The 16,039-nt window shown below is 41.7% G+C and overlaps 1 protein-coding gene across 5 annotated transcripts in view; it reads right to left on the reverse strand.

Moving 5' to 3' along the window:
- The window catches only part of celf5a (cugbp, Elav-like family member 5a), a 175,961-nt gene that overhangs the window by 11,388 nt on the left and 148,534 nt on the right, over positions 1 to 16,039 (reverse strand). For 4 of the 5 annotated variants that reach the window (XM_039606282.1, XM_039606279.1, XM_039606280.1 and 1 more), the window contains exons 6-7: positions 12,900 to 13,046; positions 4,754 to 4,919 (exon numbers count right to left, since the gene is read on the reverse strand). In XM_039606282.1, the coding sequence (XP_039462216.1) occupies positions 4,754 to 4,919; positions 12,900 to 13,046 (313 nt within the window). The remainder of the gene's footprint in view (positions 1 to 4,753; positions 4,920 to 12,899; positions 13,047 to 16,039) is intronic. The other variant, XM_039606281.1, reaches the window with a different exon arrangement.

Below are 16,039 nucleotides of genomic sequence, written 5' to 3' on the forward strand. Positions count from 1 at the left end.
TATATGAAACAGCACAAGTGATATTTAAAATAAAAACGGTAAATGAGAGCTAAAAGAACAAGAAACTGAAAAAAATCCAACAGACTGGGATCTAACACACAATACACCTGAGGAAAAGGATTCCAGCGCAGATTGAACTGCACTTTAATGGTGCCAGCGTCTAGCATCTGTTGGGAACAAATCCCATAGCGTAAAAGTTCAAACACCTAATCAACGTCTTCCTCATGGGGAGAAACCAGTGGCCACAGCTTGAGCCACAGTCTGTAAATCGCATATCTATAGCGTCTTGGAGGGTGCTTGACTTACAGTCCTCACTTTAACATGCTTGATAAAATTCATAAAAAAGCAACTACTGAAAGGATCCCCCGACCATATGTTATATGCAATGCTAATCTATTTCCAGACTCATTTGCACTCCCTCCTTCTAGGCTCAGCAGCACCTTCTCGTACAGAATCTTCCTCCAAACTGCTATTCAAATATGAAACAAGTTCCCCAAGTACAGAGTTGGACAGATAACAGAGAGAGACCTCCAAGCCTTAAAGGCAAGCGTACGCAGACACTTCTAGACCACACAATTTATTTCCCTGCACACCGCAATGAGCAAAGTGAGCAGCCAGAAAAAGGATTCCAACCTCTAAATGTATAATCATGTGATATACAATCTTAATTTACTTTAGTTTATATGAAAAATTATTATAAAATACTTTTTTAGCTGACATTAAAATGAAACTATGTGAAACTTGACAAATCATTTATTACTAAATAAATATTAGATAATAAAACAAAAACAAAAACCTTCCACACTACTGAGCCTCCAGTGCTCCCTGCTCTACTTCTGAAGCTCATATGCATTCAATACACTGACCAAAGCAATGTGCCTGGCTTTCAGATGCCTGAGCAGACCAGCTGGGCAGCTTGTGAAGCTCCACTGCCTGCGTGCACCGGAGATCAAATCTGGTCAAGGCAAGAGCAGTGCCTGTGGCCTCTGAACAAACTTGAAGGCAACAGAAAAAGGGCTACCTTTTGCTCACTTCTAATTTTGAGAAATGTCATTATTTTGATGCCAGAGTCATGGTTTAATCTAAAAGGCTGAGAAGAAGCATTTGCATCCAAGGAACAATGGCAACTCATCCCTCAGACAAACTGTCATGGGGCAAAAGTATTGACTTGAACAACAAGCCAGTTTTTCTATTTTTTTTTTAACCTTTGCCTGCACTGGAAAGACATCTCTACAGCCTTAAAGAAAGCACTTAGAGTAAAAGCATATTTCAGACTAAGAAGGACTGAAAGCTCGAGGTCACACCATCACTTGGGACACACAGGTATTCATCTTTCCAGCTGTTTCCTTTGGCTCTGAACAGACTGTCGCTATCCTTGGATGTGATGTTTTGATCTAAACGTGAAGGATAGTTGATGCTTTGTTCTAAATAAATATCTTAGCTTACCTGTCCTTTCATTGTTTGTGTTAGAATTAGTCCTTGCATATAATGTGCCGGTGCAAGCAAGCCATAGAGGACAGGTGGCATTAAGAAAGATCATCAAGTCAAACAGCTCATTAGTTTCCTGGTGCTTTGTCACCGCCGAAGTGTTCCACATCCATGGTGTAGCCATGTTTGAATCCAGCAGGGATGTTGCGGCACATTCGGGCTGGCTCTAAGTGTAACGGGCTTGTCTCTTGCTGTGGAGCATCTGCACTATACTTTGTGTAATATGCACTTGTGCATGCACATCTTCAGTGTAGAGCAGCACCATGCAACAGAACATTAGAGTGACTTTGATTACACACTTCTTACATCCTAACAAAGCATTCTTGACACTGCGTGTTCCTCACCACATATACCCAGCGGGATTCACATCTCTCTCCATTTCTCCTTCCTCTCCTCCCTCACCCTCTTTATCTCCCCCCCCCTCCACCCTCTTAATCCAGCTTTTCCTCTCTCTCCCTTGTTTTGTTTAACTTTTATTTCTTCTGCAGCACTCAGGGAGCGGCACCTGGTGAACATTATTTTCAAAAAGCATCATCATGCATCATTGTAAGGATACATGCTCTAATCAGCTGAACCATCTGGCAAACGGCTTATGCACCATCAAGCTTAAATGCTGTGCATCTGTTGATCAAATGGATGTCTCATTGTTTTCAGGGTAACACCCTTAACCTCGGAGCCTCTTTGTACTTAAGCCTGCTGTCAAACAAGGTTTGGTATGTCGCAGAGGTTATGGAGATCATTTAAATAAAAGACTAGTGTCACGTCACACTTCCATCCCAAGATCGGGAAGGGTTTTCATCTATAAAACCATTATTGGAGCTTTATGTTAATGCAGAGCAGAATGTGTTACTCAGAAAGGCAGTAGTGTGGCTATCAATAGGTAATAGCTCTCATTTCACAAGGAAAGGGGACATTAACCTTTCTACCTTTTATGCTTTTGTACACAACTGCCAAATGTCAGAATTTAATTAAGCTGATGAGACGTCTTAATGCATAAATTAGACCTCTGTTGAAGCAGAGAAGCACTGTGCTCCCAGACCCCAAAAAACAGATTCTGATATTACAATGAATAATTCCACTGACTCGTGGCAGACATCCTACAGTCTCTCAGTAGTGTCAGAGTCTCTTGGCCTACTTATACAGACAGCCTTGCCAGTAATGTTATGTATTCAATGAACTCTAAATAAGTCATAGCCACAAGTGTGAAAAGGGAGAGAGAAAATAGCTGTGTATACCAAAGCAGCACGTTAGTCTACCACTGCTGCAACTGCTGGCAACCACACGCATAATAACCAATGAAGAAAGGGGAAATAAGATATTTTATATTAATGATAGTCCTTGGAACGTCACGAAATCAATGATTTCTCTCAGGGATTAAAAATGTATTACATGCAATAATAAAAGTTCATCAGTGAATGGAAGCTTGCATAGAGGCATGGTCAAAATTTACATAAATAGCACCACTTCATACACATCAGGATCACGGGCTTAAAGACACTTCTGGTTCTACTCTTACGCCCCATGACCACGAATATCTTACTCTCTACTCTTTTCCCAAGAACTGATAACAATCTATAACACTGAATTACAGACAAAAGCAAAATCAGCATTACTTCCTTTAGAGTTAGACACTGATTTTCATGATGAGAGACTACAGTGCACAAGAGAAGAGACTGGACAAAGCCCTCACACACACAGACACACACACACTGTGTTTTCATATCTTTGTGGGGACATTTAATTGACATAATGCATTCCCTAGCCGCTTACCCTAACCATCAAAAATGAATGCCTAATCCTAACCCTCAGCCTAAACCTAACTGTAACCCAATTGTAACCCTGACACTAAAACCACATTTTGAGTCTGAAAAATGTCTTCAAACTCATAGGAAGGGCTGTTGGTCCCCACAAGGATCGTAAACTTCCAATTTTTGATCCCCACAAAGCTATGTAAACATGGACACACACGCACACACAGAGATAGGGGAAGATAGAAGGGCAGGGAGGCAGGGAGAGATGTTCCTAGCCTTTCAGTTGCACTGTCTTTCATCAGCACTATTGTGTTGCCAAATACAGGTATGCATGCTGAACACAAAGATGTGAATTCGAGCACTGTCAGAGGTATACGCATCAAAATATGAGTTTCTCAGCAACGCTTAGCTCCACGTTTAATCACTGTCTCGGATTGATTACGGCCACCCCAGAAGTGCACACACTGCACTGAAAACATCACTGTGCATTTTTGACAAATGGGTCTCCTCTCTGGATATATTTGCTGAAGGTGAAAATTATACGTTACACATACGGCATGTGTGCCCACTGCCATGTTCCATTCTTTCACTTTTTGTAAATTTATATAAATTGATTTTAAAGGGTAAATTTAATGGTTAAGAAGAGTCCCTAGCATTTCATTTTCTCACTTATTAATCCAACTGACTGTTGGTTGTGTTAAGCTGGACGACAGAAAAATTGTAAATGAAAAAAAATACCAACTCCCCCCCCCCCCCCAACGTAAACTGCAGTTCAGCAGGAATTTGATAAAGCACAGCAATTTCTGCAGAAACGGGATTCTTATGATGCCTATAAAGAAAAACCTAAACTAGGCCTTGTTGTGCTGATGATGCTCACACTGACTGGTTTAAAGTTACCAAAGACATCACCTTAAAAACTCAATACTGCAGTGTTGGCAAAGTAGATGAGGCGAGCACAACAAAGACTTTGCTACTGTATTATTTATTTTGGCTCATGCTTTTGTTGAGTGGAGAATCTTGAAGTTCTCTCTGTCTCAAGAAAAATGAAACACTGCTGAATAAGCAAATGTTAAGCAGTAGGTAGGTGTTTCAAAGTCCTTCCCTTTCCTCTGTAATGGATCTGCATAGGATCTGTTTGTTATGGAAAACAAAACCAAGTGCATGCAGATCATGCACAAGTGCTTCAAAGCACAAGGTCAAAATACTACGGGGAAATTAGCGGCTTATCTGTAAAGTTACTTATTGATATTCCTTCTTCTGCTGCTACTACACTAACCAGAAATATTGTTAGCATTCACAAACAACATAAACATGCAAATCCCACTTTTTTATTCATTTTGTTCTCTCTCCAGAGGAATCATTTTGGATCACCAGGAATGAGGCACGCTTTCGTTTGGCTTGTGCACATAAAGACTAACATGTAAATGCACATACAGGCATTAATTTCCATTCACTGGTCTGGTACAAAGAAACAAACATAAGCAATAGGAAAGGGAATGAAACTGTGTGCTCACCCAGGGTTTGATGAAACTCACCCGACACCGGGGTCATGGGGGTGGGCGGGAGGCTGTTGATGTTGAGCGCCCCCATCTGGTGGATCTGTGTGGCGGGGAAAGCCACACTAGGCGTGAGGTAACCTCCGTGGCTTGCTGCCATGATGGCTGCCTGCTGCTGCATGAGCTAAAGAAGAGGGACACGGAGAGATGGGTGGAGGAAAGGATGGATGGATGGGGGTGTGAGACAGGAGGGAGCAGCAGGTAGAAGGGATGTAAGAAAGGTCAGGGGAGGACAGATGGTAATGAAAAATATAGTAAGTTGCAAAGTAGTCAAAAAATGATGGGAGAAGGAGACCAAGAGAGAAACATAGCACGGGTAGAACAGAGGGGAGGGATGTATGTTGAGGTTGATGGATGGATAGTGCATGAAAAGTACAGAGAAAGTAGAGCGGAATAAAAGAAAGAGAAGAAAAAAGAAGCCTGTCAACCTATGTTTAGTGAATCTGTCTCTCCTCCCAGCTGGAAGCCTGTCACCAGCTGCAGAAACGATTTAATAGCTGTCTGTTGGGCTCACACAAATCAAGGCATTGACATGTGCACATTATCTCTGTACTCAGGGAACAGGCAAAGTTTGCAGAGTTGCAATGCTTTTTCCCCCCTTACAATTGTCAAACTTCACAATACTGTTTGCTGTAGCTATAGAAATGCCACAGACGCCCCCTCCCCCTCCTCCTCGGACTCATTCCTAATTTCTGTGATGTATTTGTGATGATGTATCCTGACATTCATCCATATTTTAGGTTTCTCTTGTTTTTTTAATTCAGGCAGAAACCAGTAACAAAACAAAAAGGCGGAATATATTTGGGATTGGGATTTCAGTAAATGACCAAAGTCTTTGCCACTGAAAAGTTATTCATTGCCAAAAATGTTTGACTTTGTTTTCAGACTGTGACTCATCAAACGAATGTTTTAATGTGAGCTTAGCGAGCAACTCGGGTTTCAGACTATGTTAGTAATATACAGTTAGTTGGTTAATAGCAGTCAATTTTCACCCACTGGCCGATCCCACAAAGAGATCAAATCAATAGTCTTTCATTCGCTCTGCATTTCTGCTTAGCATGAAGTAAGAAGTAAGCGCTGAAGCTATTTTCCATCAAACGCAGAGTGCTTATTCATGTGCACAGGAAATGCTCACATGCACCGCTGCCTTGAAGTGCACCCACAGATATACTCACCTGTTCACACAACATGCATGACAGAGAATATTTGAGCTTCTGCGCTTAACTTAAACTCTTCCTGTGCAAACCCCAAGCTGAATACTGAAATCAGAAGAAAATCCATCTTGGTACATTCATGTGTACAGTTTGTGAACCTGTGGGTTTATCTGGGGATTCAACAATCTTTTGCAGGCTGTGAAGCTTCCCATCAGACATGCAGAACTGTGCGGTATAGGAATACAAACGCAGCTGGACCAGTCTCTTGCCCTCGCCTCTGCATCTGTTTAATACTGCATAGCTTGTATCTCTTTGGAGAGCCACCGATGGCCATGGCCTGAGACTCGTATGAGCAGAAATCTAACTCCTCCGCCACTGGGACTAATGCTAATGATGACATTGTGAGACAGCGAAGGTATAGAATGTCACTCTGCTTGTATTTGCATGTGGACTCTGCAACGGAAAAGCCAATTATTTTCCCTTAGTGCCCCTGTCAGGTAACCTGAAAGCAGCTGTCCTGCTGTAGAATGCCCAGTGCTGGCATCTCATCCATTAACCACATGCCTTGCCATTGCTATCTATTAACGCCTTTTGTCATTTGCATAATTTTATCAGCATGACAAATGGGGATCATCCATTTCTTTCCAAATAAGATGAATTGAGGCTTTAAGAGGATATAGCTGAAAGAGCCTGAAATGGAACAAGAAACTAAACAAAAACAATGGCATAGAAACAAATAGGTCCAGAGGTTCTAGGGCTCACTTGCTTTGGCAATTTTGCGATTGCCCTCCTATTAGGATGTGAACAGGGCTGGACATCAGGAGGAAGAGTCTTACTGAAACACCACCTATTGTTTTTTTATTTATTTATTTATTTATTAAGTCTTGAGGTACCGGGGACTTTGGGATGTCTGTAATAAGCTTGAACCCGTTGGCAGCCCTGTGACCTTGTACAACCTGCAGGCCTGGATGGTGTAATAACGCAGTGGAAGTAAATATTGGCATGCCCAGAATACTATCTTCTCTCCCAAGGCATGTTTTAGATAATGCAATCCTTCATGCCAGCCGTCAGATTGTCATGGATAGCAGCTCTCGAATTAATTGATGCTTCAGCAAATCAATTCATACCAGCAAATTGGAAACTCAAGCATGTAGTTATGTTGGAATGCAGAGGTTATTACACACTGTCTTTAATAATAAATAAAATAAAGACCAAAGTGGTTATGTGGACTGAGATTTTCAAAGTCATTCCATTTTATGTTTCATATGTATACGCTTTTCCCCCTTCCTTTTTTGCAAAATTTCAAAGGCATTATATTCAAAAGCCATTCCTCTTCCTTTATTTATGCACTACCCACCAGATAGCAAATGTCTCTGGCAAAGAATGAGCACAACTGAGTCTTCATCATCACAGACTCAACCTTTTCTTCCATTTTTCTTTTCCTCTCGGAAGAGGAAAGAAACAGGCGGACAGAAACAACGGGGACAAAAGAGAAACGTGCGAGATGAAAGGGAGCAAAGAAAGTTGCCCAGGCTCCAGCAACATTCATTTAGTGTCAGACATCTGCTTTTTTATTGCAACCTGATGGCATTACTCTCCCCTGGTGCTAGCAGGCAATCACCTCTTTATCACATGGCAATTATCTCTGTAGCGCTGCTCTGTGACTCGCTGACTCTCAGCACTGTCACATGTGACCCCTTATAGCCCAACCAGCCAGTGACGGAGCGAGAGGGGAGGAGAGAGAGGGGGTGAAATAGGTTGGAAAAAAAAAAATAAGTGAGCGAGAGAGACAGTGGGTCAATGAGGATAACTAAAAGACTGAAGAATAAAACTCAAGGGCCTCATTTGTTACCGCCATGCTCGAAGGCTGTATTTTCACAGAAAGATTATAATAGGTTCTTTCATCTCTGATGCACTTTGCTGTACCGTGCATGTGTGTGTGTCTAGACGCATGCAGGAGCTGTCCAAAGCCTGTCCTCACAAGTATAACACAGTGAAATCAGGCCACACACATGCTGGTGTATACGTGCGGGGGCAGTTTATAGTACAGCCAAATGATGCAGTAATCTGTTACCATCATTTCTCATGTGTGCTGGTTTTTTTGAATGCGAGTCCCTCCAACAGGGGGAGATGTTTCCTAATGTGAGTTTATAGCCATCATTCTCCCTCTGATCCACCCACACACTGTCACTATTAGCACCAAGTTAAACCATTTGCTTTCCTCTAGTTTAGCTATCTCACGCTCTGTCTAATGCATCTTTGAGGGAGGCAAGGCGGCCAAAGTGCTGGAGGAAACTTCTCACTTTAACTCAAACACAGAGAAACCAGGGAAAGCTGAAACGGCTAGCCTCACAAAGAGACGCCACTTAAGATGATGAGGGAAGAAAAGTGACTTTTGTCAAATCTCGCTGTGTACCAATGTGATGTTTGTGTCGTGAAGGGAAAATACAAAAAGCAATAAAAGCTGGTTTTACCACTCGCATTCAGCGTTTCACGGGAGAACTATTATAACTCATCACTAACGCTGGACTGAAACATGGAATCTCACTCTCTTGTTTTCCTTTGCCTTGTGTTTTATAAAATCACCTTTTGCAAATAGGATGTCTCCTGTCAGAGCACACCGGTGTCTGTGTCGATCGTGAAAATGGCACATTTCTCATTTTTGGCATATGTTGTCAGTTTTGTACCCCCTCCAATTTGTGTTCAGAGCCCCCTCCTCCTCCTGGTTTGACTAAAATCCAATTTACTGGCTGTCAGCTCAACTCTATAATCCTATCCACTGCTGTAGTGGAGAGGTAGCTCTTTGAATTTACCATTTACTGTATTCGCTGGTTATGACTATATATACGAGCTCTCCCAATGTCTGTATTCCATACCGTGCCACCTCTTCTTCTTTTGGCTAGTGTATATGGAGAGTAGGAGAACGCGTAGTGTGTCTTTAGAGATAAACTCTTTTTTTTCTGTCACTGCAGCTTTTTGGTCTTTGGGGAATATATGTAGTTTATCTTGCAGCAAAGAAACATTCATCGTATCGTTTCAGCACCCTCCTGGTGGCTACAGGCGAAGCGAGGCTGCACGCCACGTGCTTTTAGCCAGCACCAGTGATCCAACTGTACTCATAACTGCTGCACACCTGCATGTAAGATAACTAATATTCATCTTTATTCCACATTATTACTTACCTAACAGACCCTACCAGTATTTAGATTCATTTAGTAAGGAAGATATGAAAATAAGCGCCTTGCTGATAATCCATTGCTGTCTGTTGCACACTCATTACTTTATCAAAAGCTGGAATGAGTTTATCTCCAAGGTTGGCCTGCCTCAGCATTTCTAAACCAACTTTCTTTATTTTGGCAAAGTGATTATATGCAGTTACATAACATACATAATACAAAGGAGAATTTCACCTTCACTAACATCTTTCATGCTGTGTAATCTTTCTGTCAAGAAACCATATATGTGCAATTTCTCCTTTAGATTTAATGGTAATTGATTCTCTCTAATGCCAAAGTATCCCCCGTGCCCTTGTTGCGTTCACTCGGAACTCAATTTCCTCGCATCATCCTGCTGTTTGTCGTATTATATGTGTATATGAGGGGGGTGGGGAGGGGAGTGAGAAAGAGCATTTACTGCGCACCGTGCGTGAGTGTGTACACTCTTGTGTGTGCCTGTATGAGTCGACACGGGTCTGTGCCACAGTAAATAAGAGTCATGGCCAACCTGAGCGGGGCACAATGGTCTCCCTGCAGACCGCTACTGCCTCCACCACCCCTTAAACATTTGCATTTCTCCACATTTTCTGGGAAAGGGCTGCATTTCATGAATGGTAATGAAGGTGGGAGTTTTACTGGAGAGAGCACAAGAGATGGCCTTGCAATTACTCGGGGATGGTCAATTTGCACATTTCACAGTGGGTCCCATGGCTGTGATATGAAAATGAGGGAAATGGATAAGCCCCCAAGACCCGGCTAACATCAACAATTAATCCTAGCATTTAGAAATTGGAAAAAATATTTAACTTTAACAACCAAGTAAGTACAGGAGAAGATGACTTTGTGCTGCTCCTTTTTTGTAAATTATATTTTCCACAGATGATCATGTGCATTTAGGCGACTAAAGCCCAGGTATTTATCACAGAGTCGGACGGAAAGCTTTTCATCCAACCCAATTCAATTGATTTTAGCTTTCTTCAAGTAGTTAGTGTGTCTGTGTGTGCATGTGGTGGCATATGCACTGAGGGGGTGCATGTGTGTGCTCTGCCTCAGCAGGGAAGAAGAAAGTTTGTGTGCAGATAAGTTGCCCATGGAATATTCTGAGTCAACTGCGGCCCCTGAAGCATCTCATGGGCCCAGAGGGAGGGACAGTGGGAGGGAGAGGGGAAGGGTAGAGAAGCAGTGTGATAGTGGGTAGAGGGGGCGATTGGTGAGAGGGGCTGCACAGGCTGTCTGAACTCATCAAAGAGCCGAGGGTCTGCTGTGTGTGTGTACGGTGCCATGCCCTGGGGGGGTGGGTGGGCGGTGGTAGGAGGGCAGAGTGAAGCTGATGAAGGGGTTGGAGGGTACAAGCTAACCAAATGTGTGCGCGTCTACGTGCTGAGAGTGCCGAAATCCCGGCACTAATGGAATGGCAGTACTGTTTAAGAGGAGAACAGCTGAAAGTGGTGTTGATGGCAGTGATGATAGTTTGCCAAGCTAATTTTCACCTACGACAATATCCGCCAAGTAAGGAAAAACTGGGAAAAAAGCAGCGAACAAACAGTCTGCGTGCAGTGAATTCGCTCAAAGACGTTTCACTGCAACAGCAGAATCCTCATTTAATTCTTTGCCCGTGTGACTGATGTAAATTCTAACACTTTGGTCAGTCATCATCCCAACATGGATTATTAAGTGAAAGATGTTAAAAAGCCTACTTTCAAACCACAGACATGTTTCCCTTTTTTAGAACTTTGATTTCAGAATTTTTGTAGATTTATACTGGAAAAAATGGCTCAAAGCCACTTTAAAATTACACTATTTTGTTATTCTGCCTTCATACCTAAAATCTAATTGTTTTAAATGGAATGAGTTATGATAATGGCACAAGGGTATAAATTCTCCAGATGTTGGCTCCAAATATAATATCTACCATCTGCAGCTTTCATTGGCTGCTGGAACAAATTCTTGAATTTAAACAAGCTTTAACATATCTTCTGGCCACTTGGGGGCAGTGTAAACAACTGCCCCCAATACAGAAGATACTGCGAGCGCAGCACTTTAATATATTGCCTTTCAGGTTAATAAGTCAAAAATTAATTAGCTTTATGTCTACTTGATAAAGAGTTAATGTCGCTTTGTATTAATCAAAAGCAGGATTTATGCTGAGCGTTTCCAGCCACCGATGAATGAGGCCCTATCGTAGTCACTCTGGTCTGCTGTTTACCACATTTCTGTCTTTTCAGCTGATGAATGTGCCACTATGTACAAGTTAAAAGCAAGTTAATTACTAGGTTTTATCCAATGCCTGCTGTGGCTAAAAATGATAATATAAGAGTTTTAAAGCAAAACAGTTCCACCATGAGGAGAACGACATAGTTCGGTGGTAATTCTCTGTTGGTTCATCATGCTGAGCAATAACACTCACACACACCATTGTCATTTGATTTATTCACAATGCAATTTGAGGATCTACAGGCTAGCCATCTAACTTAAGCCCTGTTCACACAGGACAGGGCTTAACTTTGCTCGTTGGACATCATATTGTAGTTGTTGATTGGTCGCTAGCAACTCCAGCTGCTTAGGTAACCCTGTGATATGTTTACTACCTGAAATACATTGTGGCTTGTTTTTGTTGATAGTCGCTTCAACTGCCTCGACATTGAGAAAAATTTAAGTTGGAGCCACTTGGGCTACGTCCACTCTAATGCGTTTTCGTTTGAAAACGCATTGTTTTTTCTCTATTTTGGCCTCCCGTCCACACTGAGACGGCGTTTTCGCTCACGGAAAACGCAGCGTTTTAAAAACACTCTCGAAAACGCATACATTTGATAACGGTGCTTTCACGTCACAGTGTGGACAGCGAAAACGCAGACTTTCTAAAACGATGACACATTTTAGTCATGTGATGCAGTCATGTGACCAATTAAACTAAGATCGCGGAGGGCATTATACAGTAGTTGTTTTGTTTGCTCTCAGTTTTGACAGCCCTATTAAAGATTAATATCAGTCTGTACATGCTCCAGATAGCTTTTCTTCAAATTCTTTAATTCTCACTCGCTTTTGCAACTTTGTACTTTTGTGTTACTCGCAGCAACAACTCCACCTCATTGTTAGTCCATTTAAAAAACTCGCTGCTTTTCCTCAACATTTTGCTGCGATGTTTCAAAGAGCCGGAAAGTAAATAAGCGGCAGACAGAAATGCGGCAGGTCGAATCTTCTTGCGTTTCACGCATCCGCAGTACTGGAACGTAAGCGTTTTCGGCCGTTTCGATGTGGACGCACAACTCTGTGAAAACGACTGAAAATGCTAAAGTGGACGCAGAGCGTTTTCAGACGAAAACGCCGTTTTCAAATCTATCCGGGCTAGTGTGGACATAGCCTTGGACTCGCTGAATGTCACTGACTTTCTACGATTTCCAGTCGCCACATCACTTATTCCTTGCCTACAGATTCTGCATATTCAAATGCAAATACATGCTTATGGTGATTAATGATAGTACATAAAATATTTTTAACATTTTTTTTTTTTTTTTACCAGTGTTAGGTACAGTATATCAAATCCTTTAAAATGTCATTGTTTGAGAGTGAAGATGTAAAACATTGCAAGAATATGAAACTCACTGCTACTAAAATTTTAAGTATGTGTACTACAAAGTAATAAGATCGATTATCCATGCATAAAATTAAATATAATCTTATTGTTTCTCCGTTTAAAGTCTACTGTGTGTGCTACATATGCCTTTTCCAACTCACCGCATGTGCGTAAGAGCTGTAGGTGCTGAAGGGAAGGGCGATGGCTGGGTTAAAGATGCCAAACTGTCCAACCATCTGCTGCATACGTCTGATGGTGCGCTCCTTGTCTGTGTCGGCAAATTTGACCACCAAGCTAGAGGAAGCACCCTGAGTGAGTAAGAAGGAAAGAAAAAAAAGGGAAGAAATCAGATGAGGGAACAAACAGCCACTTAACTGCATGTAGCCCTCACACTTACACTCAGCAAATGAACGTGGTACATACATATCTGCAAAAGGCCTTGAGAAAAATTTGCATTTATGATTAACAACACATTTAGAGACAGCTGTGAACCAACACTTAAAAAAACTGCATTAAGAACGTTAGTGGTTATTATTTCAAATTTCTTAGTCTGCCGTGTTCATTTGCAACAACAACTGCTGTTAACATCGATACCTAGTGAGCATCTCTAATTGTGTGTCAGAGATTTGCTTTTCATTACTGCAGAAAATTGTGGCTGGCATACGTAAACATGAAACGGACAGCTGCGTTAAGAATAAAAATATTCTATTTATTGAGTGAAAAGCTCCGATATGCAGACGGGATCAGCCCGTTTTCTTTCAGTCAGAGAAAGACATACACAAAGTCACTCAGGGCAAAGCCGACTCACTGTTTATATCATAAATAGTTTATATCCCTCACCCCCTTCCAGGCTTTTCCCTATTCAGTACAGTACATATATGTAACATCAGAGCTACTTCACTTTGTTAAGGTTAAAAGATCTGCAATGCACAGCGATTCGAAATGATGGGCAGCGGTTCCTACTGGCCTGGGTAAAAGTGCTCTTCAAAGAAAATTCTTCTTTTCAGGGCAATTTCTCTCCTTCTGCCCAGCTTCTCTTTGAGTCTCCTCCTCGTCTCTGTGTCTTTGGCAATTCATCCCTATATCAAAACTATTACCCCTTTTTGCAGCCCAATAATGAAACCAGCAGGTGTGTCTGCCACACACCCTTCATTAAAGAATCTTCAAATGATTTAGCGCTACAGTTGACCTTTTGTGTGCTCCGCCTTTCCTCCCCTCTGCGCCCCCAAACAGGCCAATCGATCCACATAAAAGGCCGAAATATTACTCTGATCTGACAGTGTAGAAAGGTTGTGTGTCAGTCACGATAAGAGGCTCCCTGAAATTGATGCAAGATTGTCAATAGCAGTGGTGACTGGTAAAGCGCCTGGACTGGGGTTATAGTTTTCAAACTTCTAAAGGGGGCAATGTTTCGGATCTGATTCAAATATCAAAGAAGCTGTGTTGGAAAACGGGTGCATAGTTATAAATGGCATCTGCATTAACAGGTTATTACTGCATAATTAATTTGACTTTATTATGCTCTTTTCTGTGTGTTTTCCCTTACTGAGGTATCGCTCTAATAAAGATATCTACAGACAGCAAAAAACGGTCAAAGACAGGCGTTGGACCTTTTCGACTGTAGCATATGGATTTTATGTTCTTCCTTTCCCTTTCTCCCCACATTTCTCAATATTCCCACAAGCCCTCTCCTCCAGGCTAAATCTCTGGTTGAATTCCAGGCTTGCAGTACTATATGTGAATGGTCAGTTGGTTAGTCGGCTGTGTGACTAAAGGACTGACTGTATAGCTAGTTGAGTGACTGACTGACTGGCAGGCTAGTTGGCTAACTGACGAATTGAGCACTGACCGGCTCTGGCTAATGAGAAATTAGCTTGTGCAGTGCTAATGCCATTCTGTCAGATGGGAATAAGACGCCTTGCATTCATTCCGACTCATGTACGATTCTATAACAAATACAGAAACAAGAGATAGAAAAACACAATAAAAAAATTCTTAATGCTTCTCAATCTCTTAAGCAAAACCTCATATATTAACACTAAGCTGAGACACTTCAAGGTTGACAGTGACACAATTGCAAGTTTAGCGTTTGTTGTTGTTGAGCATTTTACTATCTGAACGATTAACCTTGCTATGAGGTTTAACTTTGGGAGTGTGCAGCAGAATACAGACAAGATGTTCTAGTATATATTGAATATTTTACCTCGCTTTCACAGTTAAAGAAGCTATTTAAGGTCGGCACTCTTTGGTAATGAGAACTGAGTTTTTCCTCTGGTTAAGGAGATTAAGTTAGAACTTTGCAGTCAGCCCTTTGCGATCTAGAACTAAAGTGTGGCTTCTCGAGAAACAAAGTTTATTGGCCTGTCTTATTATACAAGAGCCTTGCGCCATTTGCTTTCATACGCTTGCATGTATGTCCAACTCCCTGCAAAGCTTTTGTTCAAGGTCTCTACACTGAGACTGCCCTCCCACTGTTTCTCCTAAGGACACGTAAATTTTATGGCTTGTCGGCTAAGCGTCCATTGCCACATTTGTTTATCTCAGAGGTTTTCCCATTTAGGCCTGTCAGGATATCAGCGAGCAGAATCTCCATTGCTATAAAGAGAAGAGGATGAAGTGTGAAGTGAAAGTCTCATTAAATTTTTAAGCTGCCAAGTGTGAGCAGAATCCCCCTGCCGGGTGTCTCCCAGCTGCCTAGAGAGCCACTGAAGAAGCGGGAGTTAAACAGGAAGGATAAAAAGGTACTACAGAGACTTAGAACCAAAAGGAAAGTCTGCCTCTTTATGGCTTCTTCTCATTGCCAAGGATGGTTGTGTTGGTGTCTGTTCAAGCTGCACAAGCTGCAAACCCTCATGTGAATAAAGGAGATAAAGCCTCATACCTAGTGATATATATTTCATATTCTTTTAACTTTAATGCCTGCTTGCATTTGATAAGTTAGAAGGAAGACTGGTTCTCTGTCCAGTACTGGGAGATACAGTCGGTGTATTGGTTTCAAGTGTCTCACAGTGAAGACCTTAATGGTGTTCCTTAACACTTAACTTTGTCCACACACCTATTAAGAAATACTTTAACAATTTTACAACACTAAATCAGCATAGATTCAACATAATACAGTTGGAATGTTTTTCATATTTATTTTAAGAAGCTCTGCGATGGTCCAGCAACCTGTCCACAACAGGATGTCAGGAGTTTGAAGGTAACAGCTTCTGTTTATATGTTTTTTTTTATTTAACTGCAAACTGTGAGCTGAAAAATCAGATGGTGGTAGTTTCACTCTCTCTGAGTCACTCTTTTACTT

Source organism: Oreochromis aureus, linkage group 23, assembly GCF_013358895.1.
Source record: "Oreochromis aureus strain Israel breed Guangdong linkage group 23, ZZ_aureus, whole genome shotgun sequence".
NCBI lineage: Eukaryota > Metazoa > Chordata > Actinopteri > Cichliformes > Cichlidae > Oreochromis > Oreochromis aureus.